This window comes from Puntigrus tetrazona, chromosome 6 (genome assembly GCF_018831695.1).
Source record: "Puntigrus tetrazona isolate hp1 chromosome 6, ASM1883169v1, whole genome shotgun sequence".
Taxonomy (NCBI): Eukaryota; Metazoa; Chordata; class Actinopteri; order Cypriniformes; family Cyprinidae; genus Puntigrus; species Puntigrus tetrazona.
This window is the reverse complement of record NC_056704.1, coordinates 9,308,162-9,335,656: the sequence shown is the minus strand read 5'-3', so window position 1 is coordinate 9,335,656 and position 27,495 is coordinate 9,308,162. Positions and strand designations below refer to the sequence as shown.

Sequence of the window (27,495 nt, the reverse complement as noted above, 5' to 3'; positions counted from 1 at the left end):
TTTTATGTAGTGCTGAACCAGTACTTAACACTATATAAGGCCATTATTGTGATTTATTATGACTGATGGATTTTCAGTAAATTCTTTTGTTCTCTCTTTTTCAGGCATATGAGAGGAGGTTTCCTACCTGTCATTTGATCCCCATGTTTGTGGACAGTGATGTGATCAGTGAGGAGACCAGTGAGGATCGATCTCTTCATAGGATTGAGAGGAGATGTAAACTTGACGTGGATGCACCACGACTCCTCAAACGGGTAAAATGGAAGGCTTGTGATTTATATGATGCGAATAAGCTTGAATAAATTTTCAGCTTTGATATGTAATAAAATGATACATCCTGTATTTGTGTGTAGATTGCAGGTGTGGATTATGTCTACTTCATTCAGAAGAACTCTCTGAACCACAGAGAAAGAACTCTTCATATTGAATCCCACAATGAAACCTTCTCCAACAGAGTCATAATTCATGAACTCTGCTGTTACTCGGTAAGAAAAATAATGCTCACAGCTCAGGTGCTGTTAAGTATGTAATAAGCAATTAAAATTTGATTTGTATAATATCATTAGACACCAGCATAGTATTGATACCAGTTTCTGGTCCCTCTGTATCGATAAATCAAATGTATTTCTTAGGCATCAAATAAGGTGGCAAAGAAATACAGTTATTGTATACTGTTATTGTATAACAGTAAAAACTATTATGATGTAGATGGCTGAAATCTGTATATAAAAAAGGGATTAAGCCCCTAAAAGGGAAGTGACTAAAGACTTCTTAATATAATTTTTTTGGTGTGACATCAATGGTTCAGTATGCTCCTTAAGAATTTTTTTTTTTCTGTCTGAAGTGGCTTTTTGGGTCTGCCTTTGAGCCTCTGGCTCTGTTTTTGTGTGCTCTTGTGTCTGTGCACTGAGAAGAGAAAATACTTGTATTTGGAAAAAGCAACACAAGCCAAATGTCTTTGCTAAAATGTAAATGTAATCATTTACAAGGAATCACTTTTTAAACCAATTTTATAGAAAGTTTAGAAACTATATTAACAAACACAAATGTAAAAAACAGTAACCAACATATGATAAATATACACACACACAGACTAAAAAATATTTTTAATATTGTATATTATTCAAAAGGGTATAGCTTATTTTATAAGTTATTTGTTAGAGGCATACACTTTTATTTCTATTAATTATCTTGATAATTTACTAGAAGTGTTGAGTAATTTAAAATTTTGAATCAGTACTTGAATGGGTTCCTGTTCCTACACCTAATGGCTCTAGTGCAATGTTAAAATGAAGAGGTGATAAGGGATCACTCTGTCATACGCCCAGTTGCCGTTCAAAAGAGCTAATTCCATTGGTCATATACTGATATATGCTGTATATACTGAGGATCGGTATCAGCCTCGATATGGTAATTTTCTGTGGATCAGACTAGAATTCTTACACTACAGTCAAAATTATTAAACTCTCTTCAAAAGCGTACATTAACATGGGTTTAAAAGTGTTAAAAGAAAAGGCTCAGTAATCAATATCTCTTGTAGTTTCAATTTCTCTATGCTCAGGACTGTGCAGCCTACACTCTGTGATTGTCACTTCAAGTGCATCAATGTGCACATGTATTATAACACTTTTGTGCACAATGACAGATTTTTTCTGTTTTTTTATTTTATAGTAAATATTTAATAAACAATAAATATTAAGTGAATTTAATTTTTTTCATTAATCTTTGCTTATTTTACAACAATACAGCAATATGTAACATTTTACCAGATTTAGTCCTACACCTTTAATAGGTGTAAACATTTATTTGTAAATAAAAATCACTAGATTTTATAAAAATTAGTGTGCACCTGTGACTTTACATCTTTTGCTGTGGAATCACCCACTAACTTAATTTATTTTTTGTGATAGATTGATATTATATATTTTTTCACTTTTTTTGTCATTAAAATGAAGTTGTCTATGTAGTAGATTGTGCTTAACGCACACATTGATTTAAAAAAAATAAATGTGAAAAAATCTGCTCTGAGGATGGTTCTGATGCTGTGACTAATTTCTTCATCATGTCAGTGGCAGTGGGCTACCAGGGATCCATGACATGCAGTTCGGTTCTGGTCCAGTTTTGTGTCACACACAGACAAGGGAGACACAGAGAATAGTAAGCAGTTTATTAACAGAGAGAACTCCTAGAGTAGTAATCAGAGTGACCAGAAGTGAGCGGGGATGACTAGGAGCTGAGAGAACCGGGTAGTCTCAATGGAGAGTAACCAGGATTTCCACAAAGAGTTGAGAGTCTTAGGAGTAGTGGAGACAAGATACACAGCACATCAATAAGTCTGCTGAGAGAACACAGAGAATACGTTAGTTTGGCTTGATTCAATGGAGTGAGCGTTAGACCAGACAGTAAGTACTAGTGAGGAGCGTGCTCTTGTAGCTTAGCTTAATTGCAGGTGGCAGGTGCAGCTGATCAAAACTCTGGTGACTGGGAACGGGTGAACATGGGTACTGGTAATTGGAGTAACTGAGATGGCTGAGATTCTAACAATCTCTTCCAGTAATGAGAAGGAGCGATCTACAGGAAATGGTCAAAGCATCATATTAGGTTTATACACTTGCGCTTGAAGCAGTGCTGTGCAGACTTATCAATGTATGACATCAAGGTACTATGAGAGGTATAGATGGAGATAGCAGATGATTCCTTATGCTTTCGAATCACATTACTTATATATTGACTAATCTGCACAGTGCTGCTTCTCTGAAAAGTCTGAAAATCTGACTCCTTGTTTTTCTGGAGACTCCAGGTAGGTTGCAGTTTTGGAAAATGGTGGTGCTGATGGCTAAATGGTTCCTGTTTGTTTCAACTCCACCTGTTTTTTTTTTTTGTTATTGTTGTTTTGCTTTCTAACTGTGCCAACCCAAAGAGCATTTCTGTATTGCATTAGTTTTAAATATTTATCTTGGGCATTTATCTAAAAAGGAAACCTGTCTATTAATTATGGACACCTGAATATAAGAAGTTATTCACTTCTAGCCTTCATGGACAATTATTATAAAAATTATATCACTTATAAATGATTAAATACATAAGTAATAATAGTTATTTAGATTGATGTAATTAGGAATAAGTAAAATGTGTTTGGGAAAAAATGAAAATGTAATTTTTCCTAATAATGATACATGCACTATAGCGCTTCTAGTTACTATCTTTAAATATTATTCAGGTAATACTATTCAATGCCAAAGTAAAGTAGCCATGTGCATCATGTCTGAGTAATTGATCATAGAGTTAATGGGAACTGATCCTCAAAGGCCTCTTTTTGAAGATTATATTTATGAGAGTGGGGAAGCTCTCAGGTGCAATCTTACTACCTCAGATTCCCTGGAAGGTTAGCCAGTGACCAAAATGTGGCTAATGAACCATATGCGTTGTATACATTGACAGTGCATACGGCTCTTACTTATTCTTATTTGCTTTTTAAATTTTAATTTATTTAGTAAATGTCCAGTCTGTTCTTTTACCAAGGTCTTCTCTTGTGATTCAAATAAGGTAGTTAGTATATGTTTCTTCAACATACTACTATACTATACAAGAGTAGTATAACAACAACTTATGCTCAAATCTCCTGCACCTTTTACCTTATTTTGTTTATCTTCAGGTTAGGTAAAGTAAGTCAATTCTGTCCTATCTCTCATAAGTATTTAATCATACTCACAAGACAGGTCACAGAAGACTTCTCCGTGGTCTGTTCTGCTCAAGTCTAAAAATCTTTTGGGAAGGGAGCATACTGGTTTTAATAAGATATAGTTTTATTATATATATAGGTTAAATACATAAATAAAAAAATAAAATACTAATATAAAATAGAAATAAAAACAAAGTCGTGTAATCTGCGATCTTGGTTGTTCGGAGGTGTAATGGCGAGGCTGTCTGGCATCGGAGAAGCGTATCGCCGAGGTGCAGCTTTGACTTCTGGCTCACTTCTAAGTGCACTTCTAGGTCTTTCTTTCTACTATTCAATAAAGTGAATACAATACTATGTGTACTGTATATCTTATAAATACTTATCAAATAAAAGAATATAATATTCTGTGTGGTCTCTTCTTCTTGATAAATCAGTAACACATCACAATGTGTATATACAACGTATCACTCAAATAAACAAGGCAAACTTACAAAATCAGGAAAACTTCCTGTTTCCCTCAACAATAATAATGAAAACTTTATTTTTATACTATTTTATTGGCAATTTAACAAGGTTAGCATGTGGTCTGTTGTCCAATGTAGGTTCACCCAGAAAATGAAGAATGGACATGTTTTGAACAATCTGCCAGTCTGGACATCAAATCTTTCTTTGGTTTTGAGAGCACAGTGGAGAAGATCGCCATGAAACAGTATGCCAGCAGCATCAAAAAGGTGGGCAACCACATTGCCTTTACCCATACACACACACTGTTTTATTTTATTTTTTATTATTTTTGTGTGTGTATGTGTATATATATATATATATATATATATATATATATATATATATATATATATATATATATATATATATATATATATATATGTCTATTGTTTTTATATCTGTGTATACATATGTATGTATGTGTGTATATGTAATTAGGGCTGGTAACCGATTAATCTGTTTAATCGCAATGATTAAGTCATTGAGTTATTTATTTGATTCTTTCAAATGGCAGATTCCAGGGGTGGAATCCTGCCAAAAAAAGGTTTTTATGGTTTTACAATAGATCTTTGGATCTCTTTGTCTGGTCTGAGTATATAAGGAGAGTAACATAACAGGGTGCAATTCTGTAGCCAGATCAGCTCGTAGTGTTGAAGATACTCCACACTATGTATTTTCAGGTATGCATCTTTTACTCTAGGTTTATCTTTGAATTTGATGTTTTGTATTGACATAAATGTGAATTGGCTTCTGAATGTTTGTGTAATTGGCATGATATAGCTTTACCTGACTAATTATAACTAATTATTTATACTAATTGTTATATTTGACTTATTCCGAACTCTCTGAAATTATTCTTTTGAGTAGATTAATGTGTAGTCCAGTGTGTCCAAGGCATTAAGGCTGGACAGAGCATAATTAATGCATTGGTATGGCGAGGGTTAACCATTTTGAATCTTTTGGATGCTCTGTCGCCATCATTAACAAGGTGAAGTTGTTTGGTATTTTGTTGTTTAGTTAAATGTCCTCTTTGTTCAGAACATGCTGGTGGGTAGTTCACTTGAGGCATTATAACCACCCTTCACCCTCTGAGTGATGTTGGAACTGTCCAGCCGTGTTGAGGGTTCAGTGAAACGCGACACTGGGTCTGTCATCAAGTAAATAATGAGTTCTTTAGAATATTTCAAATATCTTAATTCTTCCACAATTGGTAATTATAAATGGTACCTAAGATGAATCAATAAAATCAGATTTGAGTTTAACCTAAAATGTAATAACATTATGCACTGAAGAGACCGAATATGCAGGAAACCATTGGATGCCTTCCTTGGGCCAATTTGTGGACCTTACAGTAAGGATAAAAAGAACCTCAGATACTTTGATTTCCTGAGAAACAGACAGTGCAAACATACAGACATCTTCAAGACACCCCACAGAGTGGAGGTATAGGAAAGTACCTTCCCATTTGGTTATTTCTAAAAGCCTTTCACCCGTCTTTCCTTCTACTCGGCTTGCTACATGAAAATACCAATGCGAGTGAGCTAACAGTCATGTCTAGTATCATTTGAAATGTCTCAATGGCACTGGTATAATGGTCTTACAAAAGTAAACTTACCTGTAACAAAGATTTGAAGATTTCATATATATTTTACTTATCGCAATAGGTGTGCCCTCTCCGAATTCCAGTTTTTGGTACTTTCCTTCATTTAGGGGAATGTTTCATCCTGGTTTAGTATTTAAAGGAATGTGCAAAAGTGTCAGCGAGATTCTGTATCAGAAAGCCTGTAGTATTGAGTGTTTCTCTATAATTCATACCATGCGTTTCCTAAGGTCATGTATGCACATTTTACTATTAGATTATTCTCTGAGAACTTGATGTTTTGTATAAATATGTGTTTGAATTGGCATAATACATATTTATCATAATACATATGATAGTAAATTGTTACATTTGGTCTTACACTGTTTCACTCTGCAATTATTGACTCCCAATTTGTGTTTGAACCTAAAATTCGAGGTCATAATAAAATGGAGTCAGATTAAACACGGAGTAAGATCAAAATCAAAACTAAATTCTGATAAGTTTAAAAGCACAAGGAAAGACCGAACGCGCATTAAACCTTCAACTAAGACCTCTGGATTCCGTCCTTGCATATACAAACACATAACTTTTGAAACTCTTCCCTCATCGTCTTGTCTTTCTCACCTCACTCTTCTTGTCAGTTAGCTCAACTCACTCTCCTCACATGATAGATAAAATCTGATCTGTGCGCAACTGTTGTTCATTCCATGCGCTATATTGAAACAGTTTTAATTGTCTGTTATCTCACCAAACTAAATTATTTTTATTAAAAATTTTTTTATTAAATCGATGGTGTGGTACAGTGGACAAATAATGTAACTTGTATTGCAGTTTAACACTGGTATCACCACCTACACCGTCTATCACAGCAAGCATAATGTGTGTGTGTGTGTGTGTGTGTGTGTGTGTGTGTGTGTGTGTAAAAAAAAAAAAAGTTCTGCATTTAGGTTTGTATTTTTGATAGAAATTTTAAAGAAATTGCCATGTTTATTCCCCAAAAATACTCACTATGCATTGACACTTTTCAAACTTGCAGTTGTTAACCATGTGTAGCAAATTACTGTACAGTGTTGTTAAAAGCGCTATATAAAAAATGATTAATTGATTGAATTAGCTCAAAATTTGTATTAATAATTTGTATAAATAATTACAATTATGATTTATTCAATTATTTATATCAGCTGCCAGTAGTAATTGTGGCAGAATTGCCATCAACTAATATGTTCATCCAGTGAACATTCAATGTAAGTTCATATCAACTCTATTGGTGTTTTCACTTTCGCACACCCAGGTGTTATTTGAGCACAAATGTATTTATGCTTCACTCATTTTCCTGACAAGCCTTCTCCTGCACCGTTGTTACTAAGCAGCGGAGTAAACAGCTGCTGGCTAGATGACAGAGCGTGAACCAAAAAAGATTCATATGAATAAAGTCCAGCAGGGGAAGGGGGAAACAGTCAAACTCTGTTTTGGACCAGGCAATAGAATCAGGTGTAAAAGCACCCTGAGAAAGGATGTTTTTGTGGCTACGGAAAATGTTTTCCTACAGTATTAATGCATTAGAGCATGTAGCAAAAATCAAAATGAAGGGACATTAATTTGCAAGGCAGAATCAGAAACTCTACGTGAGTGCACAAGTTTTATTAGCTAAACACTAACACATTACTAGTATAAATGAACAAATGAATAAACACACTCACATGTACATTCAAATGGGAGTTAAAGTGTATGGATGAAGCCATTAAAAAAAACCCCAGAAAATGCAGTTGTGGAAAACAAGTCCGCACCACCTTAGTTAAAAACCATCAGTGCAATACTAAAAGGAGGTCTGCCGCTTATACTGAACCTCTGTTTCGTTTAGTTAAAAGTACAGTATGATACTTGCATTGACTTGGTTTTCAAATGAGTGTCTAGATGCAGTCTCTGATGAAAGGTTTGATGCATTTTGAATGCACATCACCACTGACTGATTGAAAGTGTGCATTCACACTCTGACAGCAGAGGGTGCTGAACAGCTGAAACAGCAGGTATTATTTAATTAGTTGACAAACTACACAATACACAACAAATAATTCTTCTAAAGACTCATTTTGGGTAATTAAAAAAATATAACAACACATTGTTAATATGAAAAGTAATTAACATGATTAACATAATTTAAATGAACCAAGCTAACATAAACTAAGAGTAGTAAAAGATAAAAAAACTTTTGGTTTTGTTTATTGATAATGTTAATGCATTATCTAGGATTAATTAATGATGTCTTACTGTACAATTATGCCTTTAATATGTGTACAATTATTACCTTTATGCATTTTTTGTATAAAAATGTCTTTATGCTCAAGAGTTCCTTTCACTGGAACAAGCCCAGCTCCTGAAAAACAATCCTACACCATAATCCCACCTCCACCAAACTTGGTACACTTGGCACAATGCAGTCAGACAAGTACCATTCTCCTGGCTACTGCCAAACCCAGACTCGTCCATCAGTTTGCCAAATGGAGACGCATGATTCATCACTCCAGAGTCCAGTAGCAGTGTGTTTTACACCACTGCATCCGACACTTTGCATTGCACTTGGGGATGTATGGCTTGGATGCATCTGCTCGGCCATTGCAACCCATTTCATGACGCTCTCTGCGCACTGTTCTTGAGCTAATCTGAAGGCCACGTGAATTTGGAGGTCTGTAACGATTGGCTCTGCAGAAAGTTGGCGACCTCTTCATACACAGCTGACAGGTTACTATGGAATATTTAGGGTTGAGGAAATTTTACGACTGGATTTGTTAGAGGGTGGCATCCTATCAGAGTTCCATGCTGGAGTTCACTGAGCTCCTGAGAACGACCCATTCTTTCATAGTCCGCGTGCCTAGGTGCTTGATTTTATACACCTGTGGTTATAGAAGTGATTGAAACACCTTATTCCGATTATTTGGGTGGGTGAGCGAATACTTTTGGCAGTATAGAGTATATATAAATATAATATTAGTGGTGTCAAAATTATATTTTTTTAGTTTTGCCCAAACCTTATTTTTTTTTTTAAACTTCCTGGTACTGTCTCTCTTTCCTGCTGCTTACCACTCTTAGAGGTCTCCTTTAGCGTTATTTTAATAAATACATGTATATTTATTATTTTAAAAAAGTGAGTAATGTGTTCTTTTTTTTATAGGGTAAAGAGATTATTGAATACTACCTGAAGGAGCTAGAGGAAGAAGGTATAACTTGTGTACCTCGGTGGAGCCCTTGTCCACCATCACCCACAAAGCCCATGGTTCCAGTTGTTATCCCTGCATTGCCTATCACTCCCACAATCACCATTGAAGCCCCTCCTGAGAGCATGAATGAGATTCAAGTGTGTAAAGAGGGCAGTAGTCCTCCCGGCAGCCTGAACGATGCCCTTGTAACCAGTCCAGACGGTTAGTACCAACACTGTTGCCACTCTGACCTCTTCTACATTATATTAGAACATTGTATTATTTTTGCCTTCCCTTTTGTACTTTGCCTCAAAAGTAGACTACAAATAAAGCATGTTTCAGTTATTAAAATTTAGCATTAAAAAAACTTTTTGGAATTTGTTTGGAACCATTTGTTCAGCTACCCTTAATTACTCACCCTGTAGATCCATACTAGTAAGACCATCATTCATCTTATTAAAATTAAGTACTAATTAAGATATGTTTTCCTGACCCTGCATAAAGAGCAATTGATATAGCACATTCAAGGCAAAATAGTTCATATATCATCAGTGGTTTCATTGTAATTTTGTGAAGTGATGCATACTTTTTTTGTGGGAGAAAAAAAAAGACTACTGTGTCATTCCACATTAACAAAAATACTGTGATGCATGCATGTTGTGTTGCTGACACAGGAACTAGTGTTCTAATGTAGAACCTGCATGTGCTGTGCCTTATTTACAGTCAAAGGGATGTACTCACTTGCGTCAACTCTCAAGAATGGCACAAAGATTTCTTCCTGGATAAGGAGAAAATGTTGAATGAAGTCATTATTTCTGTTTTCTTTGTGCAGAAAAAAATTATTGTAGCGTCATAAACAGCTGATGTGATAGGGACTATTTTAATGATGTCCTTACTTCATTTCTTGGGCTTGAATGAGGCACTCCTGTTCCTGTCTATGCGGGGTCAGAAAGCGCTCAAATTTCATAAACAAGATCTTAATTTGTGTTCCAAAGATGAACATATGGGTTGAGTAATTAATGAGAGAATAAAATTTTTTGAGTGACCTATATTCAACATTTTATGTAACCATTGTTTAAGATGTGCTAGATGTCAATTGTTTCAATCTATTTTTAGATAAACTGGATGCAGACTATATCAAACGTTATCTGGGTGACCTCACACCACTTCAGGAGAGCTGTCTGATTCGCCTGCGCCGCTGGTTGCAGGAGACGCACAAGGGCAAGGTGAAATGCACACTCACATTTATCCTTTCAAATTTTCTTTCAGAATGATCAATATCTATTTACATGTGTGATTTAATCCACTGATATGTGGACATTTTGAGATTATTGGCATTGCCTTACAACTGTGCCTGTGGATGTATCATTAACCAGGTGGTTTATCCTTGATATTAATGCATAGAGCGAGAGATTAGCCATCTAATAATTATTACTTGAATTAATTGTGTATTATATAACTTCACAATTTCTAATAATAAGGGCATCATTTTTAAAGCATTTTTAAAGCATAGCAACATGTATTCAAAAATTCACTACTGATCAGTTTTACGATCTAGTCATATTTTGTCAGTAGCAGTCTAGAAACCTGTCTAACTTAGTTGTTGATCCTCCTGTTTTCTTAGATCCCAAAAGATGAGCATATTCTACGGTTCCTGCGTGCACGGGACTTCAACATAGACAAGGCACGAGAGATCCTTTGTCAGAGCCTGACCTGGAGGAAGCAGCATCAGGTGGACTACCTTCTGGACACCTGGACCTCTCCGCAGGTGTTGCACGATTACTACACTGGAGGCTGGCACCACCATGACAAAGGTGAGTGAGCACATTAATACCCTCTCAGCTAAAGGTATTTCTCTCATTCATGCATAGCTTGTACGTACAGGCTTACTAAAGTGTTTATTTTTGGACTGTCAATATAACACGTTAATGTGACTTTGTTAAATTTGAGAAACAAAAATATTTTCTATTTTTTAGTTTGAACCTAATTGTCTAAAATATAACACAATATAAAATCAAGTTCTCTTTATTAATATAGCACTTTTAACTTCAGACATGTTCGTCACATAAGTTATCACTAGTCACATATCTTTTTGTGCGTCAGAACCTTCATTCCTTCAGATTCTTCTGGTGCCCATATCAGTATTATACGGAGGTCGTGTTATGACCAAGAATCAAACTGAAACTAAAAGGGCCACAGGTGCATAACTGTCAATATTCAACTCTAGTATTCCGTTCTCACCAGGCTGACAAAGCCTGGCACCCGGTGGACACGTACACAACTCCAACATACAGCATATACTTTTAAGTGCAATCTTGATACATTTTATTTTAAGTAGCTTATGTCTGTGTACTTGAATTTATAATTGCGTATAAAGTCTGCATCACATATGTGGCAATCTTTTGGTTACATAAGTAGTTACAAATGTGGAACAGAAACGGCTATTACATCTACATAATTACAAACTGTAAGTACAAACTGTTCCATAAAATCAGTGCATTTTATTTAGTTCAAGTACAATGGCTATCACTAAGTACCTACTAAGAAATTACTCTGTATTATAGACACCTTAAAATAAACTATAATAATAAAATTAAATAAATGTCACTAACCCAGGAAGTTGCTTGTTATAGTCTATACCAGTCATTTGTTGTAGGCCTTAAAAAGCTAATTCTATAAAAGACAATTTCTTCATTTGTAGTAAACTTTGAGAATAACTTTTGTGTTTAAACAGTCACATGCCAGTCCTTCCATTGGAGTCTGTGTCTGATTTCACTAATTTTCATGCACTCTCTTAAATTAACTGCTTAAATCCTAATATTTCTGTGTTGCTTTCTACAGATGGCAGGCCTCTGTATATCCTACGCCTAGGACATATGGATACTAAAGGGCTGGTTCGAGCACTTGGCGAAGAATCCCTGCTCAGACATGTAAGAGATTCTATAATAATAATTTTCCATCATATTCTCTAGAGTATTCCATTCACAGTAATTCAAATTAATAGTGCAGAATCAAACATATATAATCTAGCATATATTAATTTTAAGGTGCTGTCAATCAATGAAGAGGGTCTGAGACGCTGTGAGGAGAACACCAAAGTCTTTGGACGACCAATTAGGTACTGACAGAAGTAACAGTATTTTTTCTGTAACCATAAAGTGTAATATTATAAAGTTAAGTGATGTGTAGATAAGATGGCACATACTCTGCATTTTACCCATCAATGTTGAACACATATTTACAGTATTTACAGTTAAAACAAGTTCATTTTGTCTGAAACAAACCCTATGAAAGGCGATCTATAAACTTTTGTTTGAATTCCCATTTTCTTATCCTATAGTTGTTGGACATGTCTTGTCGATCTTGAGGGGCTCAATATGAGGCATCTGTGGCGTCCTGGAGTCAAAGCTTTGCTGAGGATTATTGAGGTGGTAGAGGCAAATTACCCAGAGACCCTGGGCCGTCTACTCATCCTCAGAGCTCCCAGAGTCTTCCCTGTTCTGTGGACGCTGGTTAGAGACACTGTTGTTTGCTTTTGCATTTAAATAAATTTTTTCTTTTAAAATCTGTAAACGGGAATGGCATTTTAACATGGCATGCCATATTAATTTGTTCAAGTTATTAACCACCTTATATTTACAGTCTTTTATAAAACAAATTACATGATTTAATAAACTCTTATTTACAAAGTACATGAATCACCCAGTTTAAACTCTTAGCAGCATGATTTATCTTGAGGAAGCATATTATGTATGTATCAACGGTGCTTACCTTCCCTGATCTCTTTACAGGTAAGCCCTTTCATTGATGAGAACACGAGAAAGAAGTTCCTGATCTATGCTGGAAATGACTACCAGGGCCCTGGCGGTCTTGTGGACTACATTGATAAAGAGATCATCCCTGACTTCCTTGGAGGAGAGTGTATGGTGTGTAATTGTATTTTCCCTATGTTTTGGTTGTGATGGTATCTATCAGGGCTGGGCAATATATTGCATGATATATTCATACGCATCTCGTCAGTAAAGCTGTTTAGCAGTAAATCACCCTTACTTGTTTTCAAATAGTGCAGCAGTTAACACACAGAGACAGATCACTGACAAGCTATGTAATATTACGCAGAAATGAATCACCTGTGAAACTAAACGCGATATTGTGTAGCTTGTCAGTGATCTGTGTCTCTTTAACTACCGCTCCATTTGAAAACAGGCGATGGAGATTTTACAGCTAATCAAAGTGATGGCTTTACTGATGGGATGTGCATGAATATATCATGCAATAAATTGCCGAGCCCTAGTATCTATTCACTTGCATAATAGTAAAACTTGTTCCCAGTAAAATTATCTGTTTGCATGCATTCAAATTTAGATTTGCTCTCACCTTAGTATGGTTTTTGTGGTTTATTGAAATAAAGTTATGACACTGTGAAATATGTGCAGTGTGAAGTGCCAGAGGGCGGCCTGGTGCCCAAGTCTCTATACAGAACTGCAGAAGAACTGGAGAATGATGAGATCAGACTTTGGACAGAGACTATTTACCAGAGTGCCAGCATCTTCAAAGGAGCACCACATGAGGTCAGACTTATATAAAATTATACAGCACAAGCTTGGTTTTATTTGGTGTTTTTGCATAGTATGAACGCACAATATACAATTTTTTTTTTTGCCAAAACTTGATTTCAACCTGAGAAAATATAGGCCATAAGGTGAACTAGGAAAAACTTTTTTTTGCATAGTCAACAATTATTTGTACTTTGACACAAAAAGCTGTAGGATATTTTGCAATCTATAAATAAATACAATTGTAAATTAAAAAAAAAATCGAATCTTACGCTGCCATTTTTTTTTTTTTTTTTTTCCAAAATATCTCTCAAGCTTATATTTATCCATGTGGTAAAATATCTGAGACTAGTATTGGTGCATTAGTATATTTAACTCTGAAAGGCAGACCATGAAATATGGAAAATTTGAAGAAAAAACACTTCAACTTCATGGAATGTCACCATGTCGTAATTAAAGATACACATTGTAAATTTAATAAAACTGTGAAGTTTTATACTTGAAAATTTTCAGTAGGCACTGTGTAGAAAGATAAAATAGTACTATAAATTGGACCAAACTGGACCAAAAATTAAGGTTTAAAGTCTTAAAATCCATTAGTCAATTTAAGGCCATAATTTATGGATGGAAAGACCAGAATTGCTAAATGGCTGAATGTGATTTTACCGGAAAAAACGTTATAACCATACTTCTGCCAAACACAACACCTCCTGTCAAGGAATGATTCAGTTATCATAGGTTATCACTAGTGCTCATATAAGCAATGTCTCTCAGTGAGCATTTGCCTCTGTTCAGAAAGGCTCTCCAGCCAAAATGTGCCTGGTTTTGCCAGAGCTCCTAAAGAAGCTGTAAAAGCACTTTGATATTGAGGTTTTTGTTATTTATACTGCCAATATATATTCTTAAGGACATCAGTGCTCACTAAGTCTGCATTTATTTGATCAAAATGAAATATTATTACAATGTAACACATTTTCTATGTCAACATATGGTGAAACTTAATTTACTTTATGATCAAAGTTGAACATTCATTACTCCAATCTTCAGTGTCACTTTATTCTCCAGAAATCATTCTGATGCTGAATTGCTGCTCAAGAAACATTTCTTATTATTATCAATGTCTTATCAATTATCAAAAGTTAGAGCAAACATTTCTGTTTCAGATCAGTGCTTTACCTTTTAAACATTTTTAATTCAAAGAATCCTGGAAAAATTAAGCGTTACAAATGTTCAACATTAATAATCAAAAATGATTCTTGACCAGTAAATAAGCATATTTAAATGGTTTTTGAATGATCATGACACTAAAGACTGAACTAAAATGATGCTGAAATGATGCTTTACCATCACACAAATAAATTACTACTTTAATTCAAAAAGAAGTTATTTCAAATTGCACTGATTGTATCAATGTCATACATTAAGCTGTCTAGGGCATGAGACTTAAAAAAAAATTACCATTAATAAATAATTTGAGTAAATGTATATTAGCATATAAGGAAAATGTAAATAGCTAGTCTGTGATTGTCTGACTTTGAAGATCTGGAACAGTCAGTCCTCTGGAGGTGATGATTCTGAGTATGATCAACACAATGAAATAACCCCCCTAAAATAGAGCTGTTAAACTGGCAACGGGAGGTTTGAGTAAAAGGGTGTTGTTAAATGTATTAAAAAAGTGATAAAAAAAGAGAAAAATATTTCAGAATATTTCTCCCCATTTAAATTTTGTATTATTCAATGACAATTTTACTTAAACTTAACTTTTCTTTGGAGTGATACAAGCTGAACAGTTCAACCCAAATATTGGAGTGTTATGTATGCGTTACATTAAATTCTCATGTGAGGTAATGTTGTACATTGCCATGATATTCAAATGCGCACAATCTAATTAATGCAGCCTAACAATCCTTTAACAGATTTGAATAATAGAAGCATATTAGTGTGATGTGTAAGCCCAGGTCTTTAATCTACATTTAAACACCCCTGTTTTTTTTTCAGAATTTAGCATTAAGAAATTTACTCATCCAGTTTTTTATATCGACTATGCATTCTGTTAGCTCTATATTTTTTCATGGCCCAGTGAAACACACCACATTGAGAAACTAAGTATTATCTGCATAACAGGGAAAACTAACACTAAGTCTCCTTATAATGTCTCCCAGAGGTACTCCATATTTCATTTGTGATTGATACTTCCTCATTTACTGTTACAAACTGATGACGGTCAAATAAGTACAATTTGAACCATGATAAGGCACTTCCACTAGTGCCAGGATAGTTTTTCTAGTGTAATTAAGAGAATGTTGTGCACAGCACTAAGATCTAATAGCACTAATAAAGAGATACAACCAAATCAAATTATAGAAGCAGATCATTTGTAACTCTGAGAGCAGTCTTAGTACTATGGTATGGTCTTAATCCTGACTAAAAGTCCTCATTTTTCTTCTGCATAGATACAATTTTATCCCTGATAGTTGTTGTGTATTTGTGTAAATTATTATTTACCAGTACACATTTACCATTACCAGTAACAGTAAAATATGTGTAATTAACGGTTATTAATTACACCTATTTTATACACTTTATCTGATGCAGCAGAGTTAATAATAACCCCAAACTTAATGGCGCTCATCCAGGGAATGCTCAGCAGGATTAATATCAACTTTAAGAAAATTAATTTCCTTAGCCTTAGAAAAAACATATTCCTCCCGTGGTTGGCTAGGCCACAGTACAACAACAGTTTTGTAACAAAATCAAGCAGTTTAAGTCACGTTAAAGCTTGAGCAATGAACACAGCAACAAATTCAAATGTGAATATATATGCGGGTTTATTGATTACACAAAAGGGGAAAAATATCTAGCGAACAAGGGACGTTGACGAACTATACATGAAACATAAAAGCAAGAAGGAATGAGAAAGGTAGACACATAAAGAGTTAAAGTGTTATATCAGCTGTTCCATCTGCATCGACCATTAGGACACTAATCACCGTATGCAAAGGGGCTAAGCTTGAGCGCTGCTAAAGAAGTGAATCAGATACTTGCATTAGTGTCGGCACGAATATGATCCAGTTGCGTTGAGAGAGAGAGAGAGTTTTGTGTTCTTATTGGTTCGCAGCAGTCGGGTTCGTCACTTTACGGAGTCCCAGAGAGGTGGACTAAACTAGACAAACTTAGCCGAAGGAAGGAGAGACAGACAGTGTGACCAGCGGGTCACGGAAAGATCCTAACGAGCAATGATTCCTGGGTGCGCAGATGTTTTATCTCCTGGGGTGTTCCACCTCCCAGAGTTCAGCGATCCAATGAGAAGGAGTCAGTTTTGGGCGCGAAACATGATTCTTTGTTTTAACTTCATCTCATTTGCATTTATATGACCGCCTGCCCGAGCGTGCTTCAGGAGTTGAAAATAATTTTAGACAAGAAAAAGATAATGGTGGAATAAAACACATTACAGTACTATACACCATTGTTTAAGAAATAACAAGAGGAGCATTTACATATGAAACAAGGTTTTGAGTACCTTCACAAATACACTACATAGTATTGATTTAGGAAGTAAAGCAGTTCAATGTTATTACTTCTGTGATCTAAGGGAATCTCAGCACCTGTTGTTGCTTTATTTTTCATTAATTTAGTCACTGTATAAATACAGGTGATTATTTTTTTCTTCTTCTAAAAAAAAAAAAAAAAAAAAATAATAAGATCTGTCATTATTTAAGCTTTTTTTATATGAGAGGGTATTTTCCAGCCAGGCTTTACAAAATACCTCTAGTTTTGTTTTTATCCAGCTGCTCTCTTTAGGGTGTGAGTGTGCCCGTTATACCAAGTCAAGTGAAGTGTAAAGGAGCAACTGTATCTAAAGTGCTAGAAAAGAGAGAGTACATAATTTGTTTCATAATCAAGTTTTCTGCGCTGTTGAATCTGCTAAGGAATTAAGATGAGTCAGCAAGTTTACTTGTAGTCTTTTGTGTGGAAGTGATGGTTCTACCATACTTCTAACAAAGTGTGTATGGTGTTCACACAAGACTAGATAATGATCAGAAATATCACCACTTTGCTGCAGAATTTCAACACCATTAACTTCAATTCCCTGTGACAGTATTAAATCCAGAAAAATCCATCATTGATCAAATCATTTATAAAAAAAAGTGCTTTTGTAATGTTCAAAAATAAAAACTAGATGTACTATAAAAGCAAATGATAAAACTTGTCTTATTGAATATCAATTGAATCATTGCAGTCTGCTCCTGACCCGGACCCTAGCTAGTCAAGTACGAGCTCTAAGAATGTGTGACATATTTATAAAGAGAAGAGCAGCACAACCACAGGAGGAATGAAGGGCACCGCTTTTCAACACCTAAGGTCTGCCCCGAAAACTTGTCCAATTGTCTATAAAACTTATGGTATTCTGTGGTCACCACTAAAAAGAAAATATGTTAGGTACCATAATTATTTCATAATGTTTTTTATTTTAAATGTAGTATACAGGGTGTCCCTGTAGTTCTAACGTCTTTGTTGACCTTATGATTTCAAGAGTCTTAAATGTGGAAACAGAAAGACTAGAATTACAGAACGTGATGATTAAATTTCAAAAGGCTATATGACTTTATTAAATATAATAAACATGAGCGCTGCAATGCTGTGCTGCTTTGTGTACTGCCTTTGCTGAGAAACTGGTTATATTTCTGCTAGACCTATAACACCTGCTATCAGAGAATGAATCAGTTAACATAGGCTAGGTTAAACCAACTTCAGATCTGTCAACCTGTACGCATCTTGCGCAGCGGGTACACATTTTAACTTCGAAGTGCGCTGGTACATTTCATCACTAAACTACCCAAAAACCTAAATTTAGATAACAAAAATCATTCTAGCCACTGCTTAGTTTTGCATCTGTTAGCAACATTTTCTTTCTGAATGAATCAATGTTTAAATGATTTGGTTCAACCACAAAAAATCACTTATTGCCTATCTGAATTTTAAAACCACAGATAGCTGGCAGTAAGCCACTGTAAATTTGTGCACCACTACTGAACAAATCATTTAAATGAATGATTAATTCAGGAGCAAAAAAACATCATGTTGATCAGAGACTCAAAATTGTAGTTGTCTTTGGAATTTTTATTATTATTATTTTTTGAAAAAGCACAAAATAGGATAAAAATCTATATCCGATTTATAATCATGGTAATTTTGGTGGCAAAAAAATCACTTTTTGTTATATTGCAGCCATTTTCATAAAATCTTTTCAGTTCTTTTTTTCATTGATGTACACATGGCACCCCAGATTGACAGAAAAACACAGAATTGTTGACATTTTTGCAGATTTCTTAAAAAAGAAACTGCTTGCACTACAAACCAGTCTGTTCACCATTAAGATAATACAATAAAATAACATGATTAGACACAACAATTTTCAATATCAAGCAGCAAAACAAACTATTTTGTACATCAAAAAAGTTTGCATGTTTACTATTTTCTGATTCTCATCCTGCAAGCTAAGCCATGTCTGAATGTGAAAATACCACCTACTGGACAGCAAAGAAGCTACAGTTTTAGTTAAACTATTTTTTTTGTTAATCTCCCCTTTTAGCTACTGATTGAGATCATTGATGCCTCCTCAGTCATCACTTGGGACTTTGATGTATGTAAAGGTGATGTGATCTTCAATATCTATCATTCTAAACGGGCTCCACAGCCACCGAGGAAAGATCCGCTGGCTACCCATGGCATCACCTCTCCTGCAGGCAACAACGTGCAACTTATAGATAAATCTTGGCTGCTGGGACAGGACTACAGCATGGTGGAGTCTCCTCTCACCTGCAAAGAGGGAGAAAGTGTGCAGGTATGTCAGTTACAACCAGCATCTAGTGTTATGCTTTTGTTATAGTAAAGTTTCATGGCTGATATGGGAAAACAACGATGACACTATGATGAATGAGTAACAGTAATATTTGCAATAACATATCAATTTATTGAATACTAATATTTATAATTAATATAATTCCTTAATTTACCATCTCCAGTGCCTCAGACTACGAAATCTTAATCCTGTATCGCCTTCTCTAAAGGGAAGGGTGAAGAGGGCAACAAGCCATTGGTTGCAATTCGAATTACCAGATATTTTAGTCATCCTAGGTGTATATTACTTTCTTCTTTCAGATGAACACAGAGGGGTTTATTTTATTTTATTTTTTTATAAAGTATTATTATTTTGAAGCTCTGTAAAATGGATATGTTTTCAAGTACTGCGATGTAAAACTAACCTATTCTTTTTTGGGGGGTTGTCATATGTACTCTGAAGCAAATCGATGGGGTTTCAAAAATATTTTTCATATTATATTATATTCATATTATATTTTTCATAAATATTATTTTAACTGAGCATCAAAATAATGCCTGCTATTCACAAACATTACCAAGAGCCAGGATACATTTTTTAAAAACTCCTGTTTCTGTTTGTCTGAAAAAGGAAAGTCATATACACATAGGATGGATTTGGGGTCAGTAAAATATGGGGTAATTTTCATTTTTAGGTAAACTGTCCTTTTAAGTCCACTGAAGTTACCCTACTCTCTTGTCTGACTTGTGGTTAAGAAGGGATACAGCTACAGCTACTGGGCATATGTATATTTACATACTTTCAGAGCCAACATTATAGTGTAAAACCTATGAAAATGGTTTTAAAAAGCACATTGTGTCATAGTTTCATCACTTTAGAGTGTCACAGTTATGTCTTTTAATGCGGTAGATGGGCAGATGACATGAAGCAATGAGGTTAGCTGCGTTGAAAACAGATGAGCAATTGTTTTAACATTATTTTATTATTTAACTCTGAGTATCCTTGGCACTGCATGTCATGCATATGTGATATGACAGGTTTTCTGGTACTCAAAAAAAAGTATATTAAAAGGATTTTCTTAGCTTATTACCATTACTTATGACAGCCAGGAACAGCACAGCTTAACCCTTTACACATTTTTATATGTAGTTGTATTAAAAAATTTAATTCGTTCTGTCTTTTTTACCCGGATAGCAGCGGTAGCAGAAAATATACGCATTCTGATTGGTCAGATCTCCTGGCAGTCAAGCTCTTTGTGAATGGTCAATTGCATTCCTTTTTTTTTTTTCCTTGTTTTAACTTCTGCTAACATATACACACACCATTTAGGGTTCACATGTGACGCGATGGCCAGGATTCTATATTTTGCAATGGAAGTTCCACTCCATGCCAGCATGTGCCACCACAAACCTACCTCGGGTGGATGATGTTCTGGCTACTCTGCAGGTGTCCTCCCACAAATGCAAGGTCATGTACTACACTGAGGTTCTGGGATCAGAGGACTTTAGGTAACATACTGAACAATATTAAATTGTGTGATTATCTGTTGTAATCATTTCACCAATTTCTAGTTATTGTCACTTGAATTTTTTTTTAATCAAAATTGTAAGAATGTTTTGTTTTGTCTTTTTCTTCTTTCCTAGCTACTTAATTTAAACTGACAATTACTTTTTTTTGTTTGTTTGCTTTACTAGTATTGTCCTATTAAAGTAAAAATAGAGCAAGCCAGTTTTGAGCAGTGTCCAAGCCTGCTGCTTTTTTTTCTCTTTCTCTCCCTTCTGCACACGACCACCCTCCTTTCTGTTTCTCCCTGTAAAGAACGGCTTGCTGTGATGTGCAGAGTTTGTAAGTGAACTTGTTTGCCGTTAGCTTAACGACTTTGCTGTGTCAGTGGATTTTGATTGTTAGCATTATAATCATGCTAACAAAGTTCTGTTAATTCTGCCTGCTCAAACATGCTTGGCTTGTGCATCACTGTCTAACATACATTGTATGTAGGCTGATGTTATACAACTGACATGAGACAATAAGCCTACATGAAAATAAGCTTTTAAAAACTTGTTTCCTTTTAAAAACCATCTTCCCCCTTTTAAAATTGTAAACTGATTGTATACACTATGGACAAATGTATTGGGACACCTGACTATTACATGAAGTGTGGAACTATAGGAATTTTTGCTCATTCCTCCAGTAAATGTCAGACACTGATATTGGAAGAGAAGCCCTGGTTATGACAACTTCTGAAATTATCTTCAACAACATTGAGTTAGGGAAACTTAATAATTTGTAGCATAAACACAAACATCTTTTGTGCTAATATTAATGCCAGGGAAGTTTGGAACTCTTCAGCAATGGATGTCTCAGATGTCTATGGCTCTGCTATGCTATGTGACTTTATGTGGTCCTCTTTATGGCTAAGTTGTTGCTTTTCCTAAAACGTTCCACTTTCCAATTAAACCACTTGCCGTTGACCATGGAATTTCTTGCAGGGATGAAATTTCATTAACTGAAATTACCACGCTTGAATTCAACTCTTCTGAATTACCCCTTTTTGTTGCTTGGATGGCTAGGTGCTTGGTTTCGTATTCCTGTAGCATTTGGTCTGAAACACCTGAATTCATTGATTAAGGGGTGTGTCCCAAAACTTTTGGTCATAAAGACTGTGTCCAAAAGCTTAGGCAGCTGACTTGATGCCTCACTGCCCTATCAGGCAATGACTTTGTAGGCAGCATTTGTACACAAAGGTACCTCTAAACAGAAAAACAGAAAGAAATCTGATGATAAAGTAAATATTCATCTACTATGATACAAATTTATAGCTACAAATTACAGAAGTCAAACACATGTAGAAAATAGGCCGTCAACCATAACAGTGAATTGTTACAGAATGGAGAACACAGGTTTGTGGAATATCAAAGGCAGCGAAGGATAGGCCTAATCTATTCTGCCTTCAAACATCAATCTGATGAAGGTATCTCAGTAGACATGATCATTGTATTAGGACATGCCTTGTCGCCTCCCTACCCCACCTGCGGAGACAGAATTTTTCAGCTTTCGGATGCAGCCATACTGTGTGTGTGTGTGTGTGTGTGTGTGTGTGTGTGTGTGTGTGTGTGTGTGTGTATGTGTGCGCGTGTGTGTGTGTGTGTGTTTTTTGAAACTGCAATATGTCCTTGGCTGTGTAGGTTCATTATTAATAGCATTGTCTAGCATCATGGTAAAATTTCCTTTTACTTGATTTTATACAATGCCTATTCACCAAGTCTCTACTTGGTTTATATAAAACGCATGTTCACACCAAGTCTGACCTTTTGTCATTTCTATCTGTCGTTACTCAGTGTAGGTGGATTTAACATTAAAATTTTGCATGACACTGTATGATGGAAAAACAGTGGCAACAAACGATGTGATATGGCAAATATTTATGTATTACATCATGTCTGTTGCATATTTTTTATTTTTATTATTATTAATATTATTAACAGTAAAGTATAATGATAGGATTTGATCACTTGTTTAAAAAAAAAACTTGTTATTCATATATTTAGGTGCTTTTTGTCACTATTTTTACTATTTCCATAGTTCCATTGCAGAAGAATGACAGCATTTCAGTTTTAGGGGTGGGTTGTAATTTCCATTAAAGCATGTGAATGACTGGAGTGCATTTTGATTCAGGCATGCAAATTTGTATTTATTAAGATTTACATTGTACTGGTCAGTTTTTTTGGTTTTTCAGTTTTGTTACTGCATCAGACTTGGTGTGAAAAAGCCTTAATATGGTGGTTATGTGATCTTTATGTAAGCAGTTATTAAGCCATAAAGAACAGGAACATTGAAAACTAATAAAATACTAGATCCTTTCAAAATGTTTTTGTTTTGTTTTGTTTTTGTTGTGTGTAAAAGACAAGGCTACCTTAATCGGTTGTGTAAGCAGGGTATGATATTTACTTTTTGCCAGCCAGCCAAAGAATGGTGATGAAATGATGAAAGGTGATGAAATGTTTCAAGTGTGTGTGTGTGTGTTTTGTATAAGCAACAGTATTTCATTAAAAAATAAAAAAGAAATGAAGAAGTTTTATGGCTGGTAAATGAGAAGAATAAAAATAATTGTCTGCCTGTAAGGTTTACATAACTTTTTGTGAGGATTTTAATCTCGCATGGTCTTAGAAAACTTGAAGGAATAGTTCACCCAAAAATGAAAATTCTGTCATTTCCTCAAGTAGTTTCAAACCTGTATGGATTTCTTTGTTCTGTGGAACACACAGGAAGTCGTTTTTGAAAAAGGTTAGTGACCAGGCTGTTTTGGTCACCAATTCACACAGGTTTGAAACTACTTTAGGGTGAGTAAATAACACATTTTTCATATTTGGGTGTACTATTCCTCTGAGAGCAATTCTTAGCACATTTACCTTTAATGCAAAATCTAAAAAAAAGGCATGTACTTCTATTTGCCTTAGTTTGATTTATTTCTAACTGCATGTTCTGATTAAACTATGGGTATTTAACTGTATATGAACACAGATAAAACCAATGTGCATGAGCAAGTGTAGCTTACAGGTTTTATAATATCTAGATCAGTGATTCCCAACCACGTTCTTGGAGACTCCCCAACACTGCACTTTTTGCATCTCTCTTTTGTCTGACAAAACCATTTAAGGTCTTAGAGTCTGTACTAATGAGCTGATGATCTGATTTAGGTGTGTTTGATTAAGTAAACATGGAAACAGTGCAGTGTTTGGGGGCCTTAAAGGAATAGTTTACCCAAAAATGAAAATTACTCCATCTTTTACTCACCCTAAGCCATCCTAAGTGACGAACACAGTGAATCAGGTAAATCAGGAGTTGGGGGCTTTTTGGCCACTATCCATAAACATTACCAAGCTTGGAAGAGCCAGGATCAATTTAAAAAAAAAAACGCCAACTGTGTTCATCTGAAAGACAAAAGTTATATACACCTAGCATAGCTTCAAGGAATGAAAAAAATATGGGGTCATTTTCATTTTTGGGTAAACTATTCCTTTAATGACTGTGGTTGGGAACCACCGATCTACACATTTTTCTTAAAACCTTGTTTCAGTCTTCAGGCTTATTAATTACTCACATGCTATTCTATTCTGTTCTAATCTCAGGGGCTCAATGACCAGTCTGGAATCCAGTCACAGTGGTTTCTCTCAGCTCAGCGCCGCCACAACATCTTCCAGCCAGTCACAGTCCAGCTCTATGATCTCCAGGTAGAATAGAAATAAATTTAGGCTCTAAAATGTTTTAACAGTTCAGTTTCTCTCAATAAACCATTACTATTCCTCTGTTATTTGTCCCAACACTGTATCACTCCATGTCAAGGACCTGAAGCATGCTCACACAGCTAAAAAGAGTGTAAAATATATCCTTACCTGAAAGGATTCTGGTGGTGGTAGATTTTTTTTTAGTTGTTGTTAAAGGGCTTGAATCTGTTTGCCATAGCGCTCACCTGAGCTGCAGGTCAGTTCATAGGCCGATTGTGCTTTGTGTGAGTGTCCAAAGGAACTCACACTTTACCATGCATTTCTATATTTCCCATGGACTGCATGCTGAACTAAGCAATACATGTTCTTCAGATTGAGAAAGAACCTGAAATGTACATGCCCACTTACACATCTCAAATACTGCACATACCTACATATATGCACTTAGTTCTGCCATATCACTAGGAGCTCATCCTCTTGGTGAATTGTTGTTAGGTCAGTGGGAGGGCTTCTGCAATAATTGAGAAGAAATTTGTACTGTTTGAATTTCTGTTTATCATAAAATATTTAAGGAGACTGGGATAAGTCTTCTTGGGTGCTACAATCTTGTTTCCTCATTGTTAGTGTGTGGCTAGACTAAAATAGGCAGGTGTTTAGTACCTTTAGTCACAGTACTGCTTCATAGCTTACTTACTAGTGTTAGCTTGAATTTTGGCTTTGTGGAAATGCCTTGATATCGAACCTCAGACTTGCTGCTGATCAGTTCCTATGCAGTCAGCCAATCAGTGCTTGGAATGGTCATTCGTAATAATAGGTCAAAGCATTCTTTAAAGATAGCTTTTCTGGAAGAGAGGCAGTGTACATTTTGTAGTAAGTTTTATTGTTGCTCCAACAGAATTGTTAAATTAGTTTTTAGTTTTACTGAGTTATATAAGAAAAGAAACAATGAAAGGGGTGGGGTTGGGGGTTAAGCCTCGTGTTGTTTGACAGTTTCTATTAGAAAAAACTTGAAATGGAGTGAGGTTACACAATCTAATGAAATATGCTACTTAAAGACTTTGTTCAGGTTAGAATTTCAATCAGAATTTAAAACAAAATGCTCAATAATTGTCTGGATGATTGCATGTCCATTAATCCAGGTGACTTTAACATGTTTGACACCCTGCACAATAAACTAGTTACCTGCTTAATATCCTGTGAGAATATGTTTGAATCCAGGTGAGGTTTACCTGAGAACAGTGGATGTAGTAACATTTAACTTGCACCAGTTGATTGAATCATGCTGAAGGCTATAATCTAAAAATTCTTGTTAACTTCTTAGCCTTGTTAGTCCTGATCTCATGGACAGGACACTTTAGGGAAAAGGAGATTGTTACACTTAACATGTTTTTGCATTTCATTCCTAGAATGATGATCTTAATATGATTTACAGTGTACCAGTATTCTGGAAGCGTAATAACAAAAAAAAACTAACAAGTGATATAAAAAAATGACATTTTGTCATGAAAACTTTTAGGATTATTTTACAACTGTTATGTTTATAGGTTGATGTTTTTAGTGTGTGGTATGGGCATAAATACAATAAATTTTTTAATGAAATTTGGGTTTCTATGGAAATCTTATATCAAGCTGCCATCCCTTAAAACGTTTAAGCACCTGTGAAGCACATGTTCTAAATCATGTTTACTTTGAAATGTTCAGAGCTTATGGTTCTAAAATTTAACATTGTTTAACCATGCACAGGTTAGTGGACATGTTTTGTGCTTAGATTTTATTGAAATCTTTAACAAATTGCTATTTAAATAATGCAAAAATCAACATAAGACCAGTTTGTCAAATGAAACTTTAATGCTTTACTGTAAAGAGAATTCTATAATTCTATACGAGTTGTATTAGTGTGTGATAGTTTTTTTCCACCTTCTTCACTTATCAGCTAAATGAGCCATGTCAGTCATTTCACTTTGTGTATTTTACTCTGTCGGCTAGATGAGACTCATGATATTGCTATATTCAAGCATCTATACAGTAAATGTATAAGGGCCATTAACAAAACCACACTCTAAATTTCTGATGTGTGCACATGCACACTTGTATTCTTCCTTATACACCTGCTTTAACCGATTAGAATTAAGTTAATGTGTGCTTGCGTTTCTGTCTTTTAGAGTTACATCTTTGCAGAATCTCACGTTTTCTATGTAATGATAAATCTCATTATAAAGAAAAGCTAACCTGGATTATTTTTGAAAGTGTTTGTGGTCTCATCTATGTTTGAGGGCTATTGACTGTTTATGTCCATTGCTTTCTCCCTCTGCTTGTATCTTTTTCCTTTTTTTTGATCATCTTATTTTGTTTGTTTTTTTTCTTCAATGTTACATATCTGTTTTTTTCTCTGACAAAGTATGTATGTTAAAAAAATATTGAATTAATATACAATTATAGCGCCTTTACAATTTTCAAAGTTATTAAATTTTAATTAAAGAGATGCTTATGGTGTGTTCCTCCTTTTTGTTTGTGCGTGTGTGTGTGTGTGTGAAAAGGGGGGGGGTCTAGTATTAAGCACAGGAATGTATGTTTTACAATGCATCCAGATGTCTACTAAATAAAGTACTGAATGAATGTTCTCTTCGGTTCAAGCAAGGAAATAAAACTGATAAGCCATTTCAAGTTCAATAAGCAAACTTAATTATAGAAATATACAAAAATCACTTTATGGCAAATAAGTTTGGATAAACCTCATTTGATTAGAAACTCTTCAACCTCAACCTACCCCCAAACCTAAACCTACCCATTTTATAGTAAATATAAAAAGAAATAAAATGTGTGTGACTGAATATGCAGGAAAATTACCAATTTAGTCGAAATACCAAAATTCTCAGTCCTCTATGGTGGAATATAGTAAGTTTGTATGAG

At 35.0% G+C, this 27,495-nt stretch overlaps 1 protein-coding gene across 3 annotated transcripts in view; it reads left to right on the top strand.

Moving 5' to 3' along the window:
• The window catches only part of si:dkey-237i9.1 (SEC14-like protein 1), a 44,083-nt gene extending 17,012 nt beyond the window's left edge, over positions 1 to 27,071 (top strand). The window contains exons 3-18 of one of the 3 annotated variants that reach the window (XM_043241581.1): positions 105 to 254; positions 354 to 485; positions 4,285 to 4,413; positions 8,938 to 9,184; positions 10,079 to 10,188; positions 10,587 to 10,776; positions 11,804 to 11,892; positions 12,010 to 12,080; positions 12,303 to 12,474; positions 12,754 to 12,888; positions 13,399 to 13,533; positions 19,112 to 19,363; positions 20,690 to 20,868; positions 21,179 to 21,205; positions 22,943 to 22,980; positions 24,490 to 27,071. In XM_043241581.1, coding sequence (XP_043097516.1) covers positions 105 to 254; positions 354 to 485; positions 4,285 to 4,413; positions 8,938 to 9,184; positions 10,079 to 10,188; positions 10,587 to 10,776; positions 11,804 to 11,892; positions 12,010 to 12,080; positions 12,303 to 12,474; positions 12,754 to 12,888; positions 13,399 to 13,533; positions 19,112 to 19,363; positions 20,690 to 20,868; positions 21,179 to 21,205; positions 22,943 to 22,961 — 2,037 coding nt within the window. In that variant the 3' untranslated portion in view covers positions 22,962 to 22,980; positions 24,490 to 27,071. The remainder of the gene's footprint in view (positions 1 to 104; positions 255 to 353; positions 486 to 4,284; positions 4,414 to 8,937; positions 9,185 to 10,078; positions 10,189 to 10,586; positions 10,777 to 11,803; positions 11,893 to 12,009; positions 12,081 to 12,302; positions 12,475 to 12,753; positions 12,889 to 13,398; positions 13,534 to 19,111; positions 19,364 to 20,689; positions 20,869 to 21,178; positions 21,206 to 22,942; positions 22,981 to 24,489) is intronic. The other 2 variants (XM_043241579.1, XM_043241580.1) reach the window with 2 other exon arrangements.
• The last annotated feature ends 424 nt before the right edge of the window (positions 27,072 to 27,495 follow it).